The sequence below is a fragment of the Sitophilus oryzae genome, unplaced genomic scaffold, assembly GCF_002938485.1.
Source record: "Sitophilus oryzae breed Bouriz unplaced genomic scaffold, Soryzae_2.0 scaffold_130_pilon_pilon, whole genome shotgun sequence".
In the NCBI taxonomy this organism is placed as follows: Eukaryota; Metazoa; Arthropoda; class Insecta; order Coleoptera; family Curculionidae; genus Sitophilus; species Sitophilus oryzae.
Genome location: NW_022145960.1, coordinates 445,688 through 460,039, shown reverse-complemented (window position 1 = coordinate 460,039; position 14,352 = coordinate 445,688). Strand labels below are relative to the sequence as shown.

Here is a 14,352-nt window from a genome sequence, read left to right as displayed (position 1 = left end):
GGTCCGTATTTAAAAAAAATAAGTTGGCCTCTGTATCTCACAAATTATCAGCTAATTTCAAAATCTAAAAATACTATCAGATAGCCTTAATAAAGTGGCTATGAAAATGTGCAATTAGTTATTTTTTGATTTTCCAAAAATTAACGACAGGAAAAAATAAAATTTATTTTCAAAAAAAACCGTTTTTTCCATAAAACTCAGCAATCCTTGAAATATTTAAAACTTTTTTGATGGCATAAAGAATGGCATGCTCGTACCTCGAATTTGTAGCACCCTGTATATAAAAGTGCTTCGTTTATCCGCTAGAGGGCATCAAACTTTGAAAACATATATTTTTTCACATATTTTAAGAACCGTTAGTCCGATTTGAATGAGGTTTTGGATGTCTATGTCTATGTTTTGCTAATAACTGCTCTAACATTTGGATCTCACAAAATCAAAAGGGGCCATTTTACGAAAAGATAATCGGCCGTCTGTGGAGTTGGAAAATATTTATACTAAAATTTATGTAGGAGGAAGGGTGGTTTTCACCCTTCCCGAGCGGTGTAGCGGCGGCGGAACCAAATGACAGTAAGACGTAGCGGAATATTTTAATTCTCTTAGACGCGTGTAATGACGTCAACATTCTAAAACAGATTATTTATCATAAGTATTATGAGCAGTAAGAAGTTATGTGTTTTATTATATATTAATCTTATTTATTATTAACTAAAACTCAAATCAACAAGGCAGCGACATCTATCAATCAATCAATCAACCGGCACTGTGGCGTGCCAGGTAAAATGTGTTAGAGAGCGCCGGGAGCGGTAGAGGGCTCTAGGCTCTAGTGCGCTGATCGCTATTTACTAGTTCTCGGTGGTTCCCAAAATCTTTTAAAGTAAACAAAACAAAAGCAATGTAGGTTGTACGTGTATTTAGTATTATAAAAAGGTATGCTAATATGATTTATACATATATACATGCATTCAAGCAGAATACATATCTAAATATGCATAAATACCACAATAAAAAATTACATAATTTGCACTCATTTCAGGGGCGCAATATGTCTGAGTTATCTGATTCTGATATAGGAAAAAGCGGATCATCTACTCCGAAAAAGAAAAGGGCAATGAGGCACGAACTGGCCAGAGATGAAAAGAAAAGCCGAAAACAACTTTTTTCCAGAAAGTGGATGGAAGAAGATATTTTTAAGCGATGGCTACTACCAACTGAAGATCCAGCTAAAGCTAAGTGTAAAGTATGCCAGTTGAATTTAGGGACCAAAAGAAGTGATTTGTTAAGCCATGGGAAAAGTCAGAAACATTTAAAAAATATGAACTTAACGCAAATAACTAGACCAATTACTGAAATATTTCAGTCTTCTAAACAAGATAAAAATCTAATAATAGCAGATATCAGATTTACTTTGTTAGCTGCATCTCATAATTTTAGTTTTAGTTCTATTGACCATGTAACCGACACTTGTAAATTAAGTTTTAGTGATTCGAAAATCGCAAAAAATATGCAATTAAGGCGTACAAAATGCACAAGCATTTTAAAAAACGTACTTGCATCTACAATTAAAGAGGCATTGTGTGGTGAACTGAAGAATAACAGTTTTTCTATTCTTGTAGATGAAAGTACAGACATCAGCAATTATCGGTACCTGTGTATTTTAGTTAGATATATTTATGAAAACAAAATCAAAACCGAATTATTAGACTTAATTCCCATCAAGGCTGATGAGGGGTCAGCAAAAGGTCTCTATTCCCTGTTTAAAAAATGTCTGACTGATTTTAATTTAAGCGTGAATAATATTGTGGGTTATTGCTCTGATAACGCCAGTGTCATGATGGGGAACAAAGAATCATTTAAGACTTATCTCTTAAACGAAAATCACCATATTGTTGTAAATGGATGTGTGTGTCACTCGGCTCATTTAATTGCTGCTGCCGCTAGCCAAGAATTGCCAAGTAATATAGAAGCATTATTGCAAAATATCTCCAATTATTTTTCTAGAAGTCCAAAGAGACAGTCAGTTTTAGAAGAATTTCAACAATTTATGCGGGCAGCTCAACTTAAAATTATAAGCCCCAGCAAAACCAGATGGTTGGCACTATCAAATTGTGTTGAAAGGCTAATTGATCAGTGGGATGTTCTTTTAGAAGTCTTCCGAGTAGCTGCCTTTGAAGATAAAAATCAAGTAGGCAATATGATATTTAATGAAATGCAAAATCCCTATGTCAAAGCTTATCTTCTATTTTTAAAACACGTTCTTCCGATCTTTAATTCATTTAATGCTATGTTTCAGTCTTCCAAAGTCCTTGTAGATAAAATGTATGTAGAGAGTAGAAGATTTGTGAAGATACTATGTGTAAACTTTGTCAAACCCTCCTGTTATACGAGTGAGGTTGAACTTGATCTATTAAATGTATTTGATCCAAATGTGTTGCTTCCGGTGGAAGAAATTAATGTGGGTTTGAATACCATGAATTTACTCAAAGATTGTATCAAAGCTGATAACGAACAATTTAAACTTAAGTGTTTGAAATTTTATCAAGTAGCCGTTGCCCAAGCATTTAAAAGATTGCCTACTAAAGATAAATTTTATAAAAATATTACATTTGTACAACCGCAAAATGCTCTGAATGTAAATCTAAAACATGATATTGATGAAATTTGTAACACATTTAAAAATAAAATAGACCCCGTAAAAGCTATAACTGAATATAATAATATAAAAATATATTTTTCTGAAGAAGAAAAAGAAAGTCTAACATGCGATGATGTAATTACGTTCTGGACAACTTTGTTGGACATGAAAAATTTTAACGATGAGCATTTATTTAGAAATATCAGCATAGTTGCTCTGATCATCCTTACTTTAACTCACGGCAACGCGGACGTGGAAAGAGTGTTTTCAATAATGACTGATGTTAAGTCAAAAAAAAGAAATCGCCTTTCACCTGATACTCTGAGTGATATTCTCAGAGTAAAAATTGATTTAGCAACCAAAAATAAATGCTGCACGAGTTATGCAATTAGCGAAAGCCATTTTCAAAAATTTAATCAGTTCATGTACCAATTTAAAACCAAAAATGAGGCAACTAGGTCCACCGCCCCCAAAGAAAATGTTTGTGACACTGACACGTCTGATTCAGATTAGAGCACGATTAGAGTTAGTTAATTTAAGTGTATGTTTATCTTTTAAAGAGAAAATATATTTTTGATTTATTTTCCATTTTTCCAGATAAGGATTTATTTGTGATTTATTGTTTATATTTATATGTTTACAAAATAAAAGTGCTTATTTTGCTGTAATTTTTTTTTATATTGAAAAAAATCAATTGCCAAATGGTATCTATATAAATCATAATTCCAAAATAGACTAGATTTGTAGTGAAATTAGAAATGACACGACCGTAGCGGGGAGTAGCGGAATTTGTGTAGTGACGTAGCGATATTCGTAGTTTTCTGGTTGGCAACACTGATTTTAAGAACCATTAGTCCGATTTGAATGAGGTTATGTCTATGTTTTGCTAATAAGTGCTCTATCATTTGGATCTCACAAAATCAAAAGGGGCCATTTTACGAAAAGATAATCGGCCGTCTGTGGAGTTGGAAAATATTTATACTAAAATTTATGTAGGAGGGGGGGGGGTGGTTTTCACCCTTCCCGTACTTTTTCATGATCTTTGTGAAAGTCAAATGTTAGAGCACTTAGCAAAACATAGAAACCCAAAATCTCATTTAAAGCGGAATAAATGGTTCTTAAAATATCTGAAAATATTTGTTTATTTTTTTTAAAGTTTGATCCTCTAGCGGACAAATGAAGCACTTTTGTATAGAGGTAAATTAATAAATTAATAATTCTTATTTTTACATGATGAATATCTGCCCATGAGAGATGGAACAAGTTTTTTTAAACACTCTATGGAAAAGGAATCCATCATCCAAATCTCTTATGAATAAACAAATGAATAAACAACAAAACAAAAAATATAATACACAAAAAAATATATTTTAATAGATGAGCAAAATAAATTTAATAATTATTTTAATTTTTAAACTGTTTGTAATTATTTGCGGGGTTTGTATTTTTTTGTTCCTTTTTGTAAATCCCGGTGTTATAAAAATACTGTAAAATACCTTTAAAAAATCCCGTAAAAGTTTCCTGATATTTCTGTTTCTAATCTGTGGCACCAGTGGCAGTGGCATTTAACCTCAAAATTGTAACTGTCAGTTTCAATGGAAATTCAAATTTTCCTTTCCAAAACTTTCAACGTTTTTCTTCGATAGCGGCAATTTGACGGAAGTTATAATAATAATAAACAAAATTTTACGTCTAATCTGATAAAAAATGTAAACCACAAAACGTTTATACTTACGCTACAATTATCTTATTAGTGTTTATATATACATCTAGGAAATTTTGTCTCTATTTTTCTAATCAACACTGTAAACAATTGAATTTAAAAAAATGAACGTTGCAAGACTACTGGAAGAATACTTTTCCTTGGCGAATTCCAGTAAGGTAACAGAGAGAAAAAAGGGCTTCGAAAAGCTCAGGGATTTGCTCAGCAGTGACAACATTTTGGAAGATTTAAACTCTGCAAAACTCCATTCTTGGGAATACTTTCTAGATAATATACAAGTGTGTTTGAAAAGGGTAAGTTTATTTAATACTTGACATACACTAGTTATTATATGTATTTTGAACCAACGCAACGGTTCAAAAACTGTATAGGAAAGTATTTATACGAACTTTTTTATAGGAATGTGAAAAAAGGGCTACAAAAACTTCTACACAATATGATAAGAATTTTGAAAATGCTTCTGAAGTATTTAATTTGATTATAAAGTCAGCTCTTCATCAAGGTACCTACTAATTATTATAGTTATGAAGGAAATATAGAGAACAATACATATCGTTGATGAGTTTTTTTCTCAAATGTCCATTTGAAGTAAAATAATTTTATATGATACTGATATGGTACAATAACTGTTGCTCTCAGAATGTTATATAAACAAGTTTACAGTTCGGGGTTGGAACCTTTGGTGTTACAACAGCAAAATAAAACACTAATTCACCACAATATACCAAAACACTTTATAGAGATACCTGAACATGTTAGCATAATCTGCAGATGCGTTCAGTACTTCCATTTTGCACTGGAAGCACTGAACGCATCTGCAGATTATGCGAAGTAAAGTGTTTTGGTGTATTGTGGTGAATTAGTGTTTTATTTTTTTGATGATATCTTAGTGATACATTTTTGTTCAATTGTTTTTAGGTGCCAAATGTATTAATATTTCAAAGTTAATCAGATATATGGATGGTTGTTTGAAAGAGAAAAACATGAAAATGTGCAGAAATCTATTTTTGCTGGAATTAAAAAATAATATTCTACCTAACATTACCTGTTTAGGCCATCTGGATTCAGAGGATTTTGTATGTAAGTAGTCATTAATAATAAACAAATCTAGAGTGATCCTAAATTAATTTCACTTTTAGTAATATTTGAAATATTAAAATCAGAATTTACTGCTGTGGAATCTAGTGATGTTCTTATATGCAATTGCTTTGTGATGCTAATGAAACATTCACCTCTGTGTGGACTGCCACCCAGTTATCTTCGAGAACAGTTTACTTTTATGAGTAAATTTTGTCAGGATGCTAAACCAAATGATCCTAGATCTGTACATAACGATGTGATGGAGACTGTGTTATATTTCTGCAAACATGTAAGCTCTTAAAAGTTATATTAATTACTAGAAGCTTTATTTCTAGAAGGCCTAAATACCTACATAAATATGTGATTTGTGCATTATATTTGCAAAGACCTAATAACCAAGTCTAAATGTAATTTAATCAATACGTTTTGAAAAATGTTGTCCTTTTTTAAAAAATACCATATGATCGAAAAAAAACGGCGTCCAGTTGGCTGGGAAATGAACATCAATGACATTTCCCATATAAATTTACATATAAAATGACAGCGATCTTCATTCCATAGCCATCGCTGACGCCGTTTTTTCTCGATCATACGGTACTTCTCATGTGCAGAGATGGGTTAAATGGTTTTTGAAATATATTTAAAATGAAAATACAAAATAGATAATAGAAAAACAAACAAACAAATAGAAAAAACCAAAACTTACAAAATATAAAATGCTTTTTAAATTTCTATTTAATATACTGTTACGGATTCCGTGGGTCCACTATTTATACTCACGATAAAATACTTAACGAATTTATTTTCTCACTTTATACACAATTACTAACTTATAACACACAACAAACTAACTATTTATAAGATTCCTTCACCAAATTGTCCGATTTTCAATTTCCACGCGGTATATTCAAATTTCAAAAACTGTCTCAGTTGTCGATGGCTCCGGCTTATATACTCTATTGACTGCTTCTCAGAAATTTCCCCAATTCTCCGGAAAGCGTACTTCTTCATACCAGACAATTCTATTGTCTGATTCCCTACTTCTCGACTTGACTAAAAAGATGGCGCCTGAAAAGTCTTTTAATTTCTGGCGGATACGTTGCGGTTGTGCAGGCAACCAGTAATATTTTTAATTTCTGGCGGATGCGCCATTTTTCTTGACATTGCCCCCTTCTCAAATTTGATCGTCCCGATCAAGGTTTCCTATCTGGTATCTCTTCAATCGATCCAGATGAACTACTTTCATCTTACTTCTAGGGCTGCGTTGAATCCGGTACACAACATCATTTATCCTCTTGATGACTGTATAAAGGACCTTCCCATGCTGGAGTTAACTTTGGGGACCCTCCCTTTCTTGCGCTGTGGGTTATATAACCATACCATATCGTCCTGTTGAAATCCCGTAGAATTAGCTCTGAGGTCGTAACGAGCTTTCATCCGGTCACTGGCTAGCGTAATCTTACTTCTCACGGCCTTATGAATTCCCAATAACCTTTCCTTCAGTTCATCCGCGTAGTCCTCTACATTCGTGGTGCCGTCGTCTGGTGATCCGAACACCAAGTCACAAGGCAACCGTAATTCTCGACCAAATAAAATCTTCGATGGTGAAAGTCCGGTGGTGTTGTGAACTGCACTTCTATACGCCATTAGGAACAGCGGTATGTGTTGATCCCAATCTCTTTGATGTTCGGCCACCATTTTCGAGGTGTTCTTCAATGGTCTTATTGAATCTTTCGACCATCCCATCAGACTGCGGATGTAAAGCTGTTGTCTAGTCTTGTGTGAATACCAAAAGCAGATCACATCTTCTGGAACAGTCTTGACTCGAAGTTCCTTCCTTGGTCAGTGTGAAAGCTCTAAAGGGAATTCAAATCTACTGAAGACATTATTGACCAATACTTCAGCTACAGTCGATGCTTCTTGGTTTGGAATGGCAAAAAACTTCTGGCCATTTACTGAAATAATCCATCGCTACTAAAACGTACTTGTTGCCCTTATTGCGTTTCAGGGGAATGGGCCTGCAATGTCAACAGCGATTCTTTCGAATGGCAGTCCAACGTTATATTGTTTCATTTTTCCCCTAGAGCGAGTGCTTGGTCCTTGGCTGGCTGCACAAGTTTTTACATTGTCGACACCATTTCTTGACATCTTCGCAATAATCCACCCAGTAAAAACGATCTCTCAGCTTGCTCAAGGTCTTGTTTACTCCAAGATGGGCTCCAGTTTTACCACCGTGAATTTCTTCCAATACCTGGAGTAGCTTTCTTCCTTGGTACCAGTAACTGAGTTGTTACTGTCCTGCCATCCGCACTTTCCACGTGCGCTTTAACAATCCATTCTCAATAACCAGTGAATTCCACTGGCCCAGAGAGCTTTGAAAACGAGCCCTCTGTCCGCAATATCTTGCCACGGTGGTCTCTCGCCGTTACCTTCCTTGAGCCGTAGTATTGCTCCGATGTCTGGATCTTCCATTTGGTCTTTCCTCAATTGTGTCGTCGTCCACATTTCATCGGTTCCAAGCTTAAAACTCCTTATCATAACAGTGCCTTCACGTTGTTCCGTTTTACAGCAGTGCTCACAATCGGTTTGACAGGGTCTTCTGGATAAACCGTCTGCGTTACCATGCATCTTCCCAGCACGATGTTGGATGGTAAAGTGATACTGCTGGAGCTTCTCGAGCCATCGTGCTATCTGACCTTCAGGTTGTTTCATCTCCATAAGCCACTTGAGAGCCGCATGATCTGTCCTAATTAAAAATTCTTGGCCATACAGATATTTATGGAAATGATCAACTGCTTTTACAATTGCTAGCAGCTCCTTCCGGGTAACGCAGTAATTCCTTTCTGGTTTAGATAGAACTCGACTGTAATATTCTATCACTCGTTCTTCGCCATCTTGCACTTGTGATAGCACTGCACCTATGCCGATATTGCTGGCGTCGGTATCCAGGATATACCACCCTTGTTGTTGCGGGTAGGCTAGAATAGGACTTGAACATAAAGCCGCCTTAAGTCTTCCAAAGGCTACATCACAATCGGTGTTCCATTCGTAGCCGACTTCATCACCTGTAAGTCTATGTAAGGGGTGCAGCTATGTTGGCAAATCCTTGACAAATCTTCTGTAATAAGTGCATAAACCCAGGAAACTTCTAAGTTCATGTTTGTCGCGAGGTTTAGGCCAATCCTTGATCGCAGCGATTTTCTTCTGGTCGGTGTAAATTCCGTCTGCTGAGACTACATGGCCCAAAAATTCCACTTGTCGCTGGAATAAGCTACACTTCTTCGGGTTCAAGTACAGGAGAGCATTCCGTATGCGGCCGAAGACTTCTTCTAAATTTCGCAAATGCTCCTCAAAAGTTCTTCCCATAACCAATACATCGTCGAGGTAAACCAAACACGTTTTCCAAGTTAATCCTCTTAACACCACCTCCATGAGACGTTCGAAAGTGGCTGGAGCATTGCATAATCCAAACGGCATGACCTTGAATTGGTATAGTCCGTTTCCTGTAGAAAAAGCCGTCTTTTCTTTGTCTTCCTCGTCCAGACCAACTTGCCAGTATCCACTCTTTAAGTCGAGTGGAGAACCAGCACGAACCTGCCAGAGTGGTTAACGTGTCGTCTATACGTGGCGGTGGGTAGCTATCCTTCTTAGTGACGTCATTGAGCTTCCGATAGTCCACGCAGAATCGTGTACTACCATCTTTCTTCGTCACCAAAACAACAGGGAGATGACCATGGACTCGATGATTCTTCGATAACTCCCTCTTCTAGCATCTTATCTACCATTGTCTCCATTTCTTGTTGTTTGGAAAAGGGCACCCTTCTGAGGACGTTGTCGAATCGGCTGAGCATGACCAGTATTAATCCGGTGCTTCACAAAATCCGTTCTTCCACTGTTGTTCTTCTCAAAAATACTGCCATGCTTTAGCAGGAACTGCTTGGCCTTCTGTTTCTCCTCAGGTGTTAGGTGATCCCATGGCTGTTCTAGATGTTTTAGCGTTTCTTGGGATGCCTTTTGGTGTAACAACTGACGACACTTCATCACATCGGGTGACACTTCTTACAGGTTCGCAGATGGCTATCTTGTCACCTTTTTGGATCTTGACACAATTCGGGAAAACATTCGCAATTCTGATCGGTATATTCTTGTCAGTGTTCACCAACGACTTTCCTACTAAGTACCTATCTTGTTTGTTGTCGCTACTTTGTACCAGTCCAACACAGCACCCAGCGATTTTCTCCACTTTACCGAATACGATCTTCTCGGTATTACCAGGTATCACCACAGTTTCCGCTGATCTTACATCCATTCTGCCTGGTCCCTCGTCTGGAGATAACATGAACTCTTCATTTCCAATATTTAAGATATTTCTCTGGTGATCGAACGAAAATCCATGTTGACGAATCACATCCATGCCCAAGATGAAGTCATCTTCAATATCTGCCACTAAAACGCTATGCTGGAACTTCAAATTTCCTAACTTCAGTTCGACGATAGCCTCTCCCCGTACAACGGCCATTTCCCCCGTAACTGTACGTAAACATACTCTTCTTCTCAGAGGCATCAGGTTCAATCCTTGCACTGAGTTAGCCCGCACCAACGAAACCATAGCGCCAGTGTCCACTGTCATTCGGATTCCCTTTCCATTGACTTTCCCGTCGATCACCAAACTGTCAGCGGTTCTTCCCTAGACTTCTAATGGAAAAAATCCTGGGGGCTCTGTTCTCCCCAGTCAATACTCGCCCCTTAGTATTGACTGATTTTGGATTTTCCTGGTGCTTACGTTCTCTGGATGGTGAACGGGATCGCATTTGAACGCGGCAATCCGTTTGATGTGGCCATTCCTGCCACATCTAAAGCACCTATAAGGTCCTGGAATCTTCTCTGGTTCTCTGTCTGGGTGTTGTTGACTCCCTTGTTTATTAGTAGCTCACATAGTTTGTCGACTTTCTTACACATCTCCTCCAAACCTCTGTGTGAGGTGCTTTCCGGGCTTGTTCCTCGACCGTTACCGATCTTATCTTCGGTCTAGGGATGGCGCTAAAAGCAGCTTCGATTTCCAGCGCCCTGACCAGTGCTTCGCTGCTGGTGGAAAATCAGGATATTTGCAGCGCCCTCTGTAATTCGTTGTCCCTCAGTCCGCTGATAAAGCACTGAGCAGCGAGTTCCTCCCTAAATCCTTCCGGTGCTTCTGGATATGCCAGGTGTACCAGCCGACGTAAGTCTTAGCTTCAAATTCCTGCAGACTTTCTCCGGACCTCTGCAGGCGTGTCTTGATCTGGGCCTGGTAAAGTTGACGTCGATGTTGATCGCCATATCTTCTGTCCAATGCAGCAACCAAGGTTTCGTATTCCCTGCTGTTGGGCTGCAGGAATAGTTTGCAGCAGTTCAGGGCAGGGCCGCGCAGCGCGATGACAAGTGCCGCTGCTTTCTCCTGGTCAGTCCATCCGTTGGCAGCGGCGGCTGCCTCAAACTGACGGTGGTACATTGTCCATGTCGTTTGTCCATCGTAGGTCGGGGCCTTAAGGTTCGCTGTTCCTTGAACGCCAGGTGTCCTTACTTGTACCTTGGTCTTCTGTAGGTCCATCTCTAATTTTTCCATTTTCTGCTGAAGGCGCTCCTCCAGATCTTCTACGACTTCTTGGAAGTGGGTCTCTTGTCTTCGTTCCGAATTTTCGATACTCTGTTGAATACGGTCCTGCTCTTCTTGTTTGTCTTGTTCTCGCTGAATTTTTTAAATCTTCTAAAATTTTCTCAAGCCGGTCCTGTTCTTCTTGTTTGTCTTGTTGTCGTTGAATTTTTCCAATCTTCGAAAATTTTCTCAAGCCGGTCCTGTTCTTCTTGTTTTTCTACGATGTCGCTCCTCGAAACGAATTTCCAAATTACCCAACATTTTCTCAAGCCGGTCCTGTTCTTCTTGACGTCGTAATTTTTTTCCTCTTCCTTATCTTTACGTAGTCTTTCTTGTTCTTCAGCTTTCTCTCTTCTCATATTCTCCATAAAATCGCCCAATAGTTTGCTTACTTCCTCCATTTTTCCTCGCTTGCTGTCTCGTACCAACCATAAAAATTCCCAAATTCGGTGTAAAAATCGTCCAATCCACTTAATTTCTTCTTAAAATCCTCTTGAATCGCACTTCCGACACCAATTGTTACGGATTCCGTGGTCCACTATTTATACTCACGATAAAATACTTAACAATTTATTTTCTCACTTTATACACAATTACTAACTTATAACACACAACAAACTAACTATTTATAAGATTCCTTCACCAAATTGTCCGATTTTCAATTTCCACGCGGTATATTCAAATTTCAAAAAGAAAACTGTCTCAGTTGTCGATGGCTCCAGCTTATATACTCTATTGACTGCTTCTCGAAATTTCCCCAATTCTCGGAAAGCGTACTTCTTCATACCAGACAATTCTATTGTCTGATTCCCTTACTTCTCGACTTGACTAAAAGATGGCGCCTGAAAAAGTCTTTTAATTTCTGGCGGATACGTTGCGGTTGTGCAGGCAACCAGTAATACATTTTTAATTTCTGGCGGATGCGCCATTTTTCTTGACAATACAAAATAGAAAATAGGTATTTAAAATAAGTGATTTTTACAGGGTGGCGCCTCTCATACCAATGAGAACAGTAGTTTATATCAACATGAAATTTTGGCAGCATATGTAGGTTAACTAAAAGCATTTTATAAAAATATATAGAATTATACAGGGTATTCCCAAAAAAAGTCACACAACAAAGTTGTGTTTTTTCTAATGAAACACCCTATATATTAATTGATTTTCGGATTCTAGGAAAAAAATAAAGGTGAGTTTTATTAAAGAAGCATATACCTAAAATCTAACGATTTTGACATATTTCACATTTTGTGAAAATGAAGAGTAAATTTTAAATTTTGATAACAGCTACCTAAATTTTTGTTGACCTTGTATAGCCTGATAATTAATACAGTAAACATTGTATGTTAAACCAAATTGAAATTTGACCCAAAAAGTTATACAGGGTAAGACAAAATTAATATGGAAAATTAGTCACTTTTAAAAGTAAGTTACTCCTTTATTTTAAATGGAACACCCAGTATATTTTTCCGGTGTTAAATGGGGAATTTATATATCTCCAAATTATTATTAAGGTTGCCTACCCCTCAGACAAATATTTTCCGAGATATTTTAATTTTTATGATTTTGGGTCAGTAAATCTTTATTATTTGAAAAAATCTAGGTGGCTGTGTGATATACCTTTTGTTAATTTAACAAAAATTAAAGATTGTAGAGTAAAATATTCTAGGGTAATAAAAAGATACACGTTTAAAACATATTTTAATTATTACAGAATTAAAACTAGATATAAACCTATAATTATATGACAAAAATTAACTAGATGAAATCAAATGCTCAAAATGCGTCCTTTCCTGTTAACTGCATAAAATTATCTTTTCATTTCAAAAGGCATATGGGGAGTTCTACCTCGAAAAGCAGCTACAATAATTTCTCTCACGTTGTCGACACTAGATGGGAGGAGCATTTAAGTATTCTATTAATTGGTGAATGCACACTGCATTCACCAACTAATAGAATCATATCAATTCTCTCTGATGTAGGATAAGTTTGCATTTCGGCAAATTTCTGAGAATTTTTTTTGTTTTAACTGACAGAAAATGATAACTAGTTGTTAAAATTGGACTAATTAGACAACTATGTTAACGTCAGACATATCACAGCCACCTAGGTTTTATCAAATAATAAAGATCTACTCAGATCAAATCATGTAAATGAAAATATCTAGGAAAATCTTTGTTTGGGGGGTAGGCAACCTTAATAGTATTTTGAAGAGACATAAATTCTCCATTGAATATCGGAATAATATACTGGGTGTTCCATTTAAAATAAGAGAGTAACGTGCTTTTAAAGGTCACCAATGTTCAATATTAATTTTGTCTCACCCTGTATAACTTTTTGGATTAAGTTTTAATTTGATTTAAAATACAGTAGTTAATTTAACTACATATTAGGCTATACTGGGTAAATTTCAATTTAGGTAGCTTTTGTTGTAATTTAAAAATTGTTCTTTATTTCTAGAAAATGTGAAATATATCAAAAACCTTACGTTTTAGTCATATACTTTTCTTATAAAACTCACCTTTATTTTCCTCCAAAATCCGAAAATCAATTAATATATAGGGTGTTCCATTACAAAAAACGCAACTTTGATATGTAACTTTTTTGGGGCCACCCTGTAGAACTCTTTTTATTTTTAAAAAGTGCTCTGAATTAACCTACATATGCTCACAATATTTCATTACAATACAAACTGTCGTTCTCCTTGGAGCCTCAGCGGCGTATGAGAGGCGCCACCCTGTACAAGATGAAAATACTTTTTTTTTAATTGCATAAATAAGTATATTCCTTAAATAAAATAATGTTTATGAATAAAATACATATGAAGAGGGTATATTCTACCAATAGTCTACATAAAAAACTTTACCATCGTTACATGGCTAATTTTTTGTGTGAAGTATCCTTTTGTGTAGCCATTGTGAAATAGTCATGTCTGCCAGCGCGATCCCAGGGCTTAAAGCGGGGGCGGCCAATCGAAAAGGTGAAATTTTAACACTAAAGATGTTATAAGGTACACGAGTTATAATTGCGAAAATAGCTTTTATTTATTATTAAGAAACGTGGAAAATTGTTGGTAGACATTTTTCTAGTCGCTAAAATGCCAAACAAAGCGAAAGAGGCAAGAAATTTAAAAATTATTAAAAAATTTAAATTTGAAGAATGAAAAAAATTATGGCATACATGCATGCCGATTGGTAAATTGTCATATTTATTTATTGTAAAAGCCGTATGTGCAAAAGGGCAGACAAAAAGATCGTGGCTAAATCAGCTGCAGATAGTTAT

General features: G+C 36.4%; 2 protein-coding genes across 2 annotated transcripts in view; both read left to right on the top strand.

The window, feature by feature from the left end:
• Positions 1-559: 559 nt before the first annotated feature.
• Positions 560-3,459, top strand: LOC115874967 (protein FAM200A-like). The gene is made up of 2 exons (XM_030890273.1): positions 560-930; positions 1,037-3,459. Exon 2 carries the CDS (start codon positions 1,046-1,048, stop codon positions 3,146-3,148), a length of 2,103 nt encoding a protein of 700 aa, XP_030746133.1. The 5' UTR covers positions 560-930; positions 1,037-1,045; the 3' UTR covers positions 3,149-3,459.
• Positions 3,460-4,201: 742 nt separating this feature from the next.
• LOC115874995 (serine-protein kinase ATM) overlaps positions 4,202-14,352 on the top strand; it is a 96,796-nt gene continuing 86,645 nt past the window's right edge. Inside the window, exons 1-4 of the mRNA XM_030890307.1 lie at positions 4,202-4,651; positions 4,758-4,860; positions 5,277-5,438; positions 5,498-5,727. Of these exons, the coding sequence (XP_030746167.1) occupies positions 4,463-4,651; positions 4,758-4,860; positions 5,277-5,438; positions 5,498-5,727 (684 nt within the window). The 5' untranslated portion in view covers positions 4,202-4,462. The remainder of the gene's footprint in view (positions 4,652-4,757; positions 4,861-5,276; positions 5,439-5,497; positions 5,728-14,352) is intronic.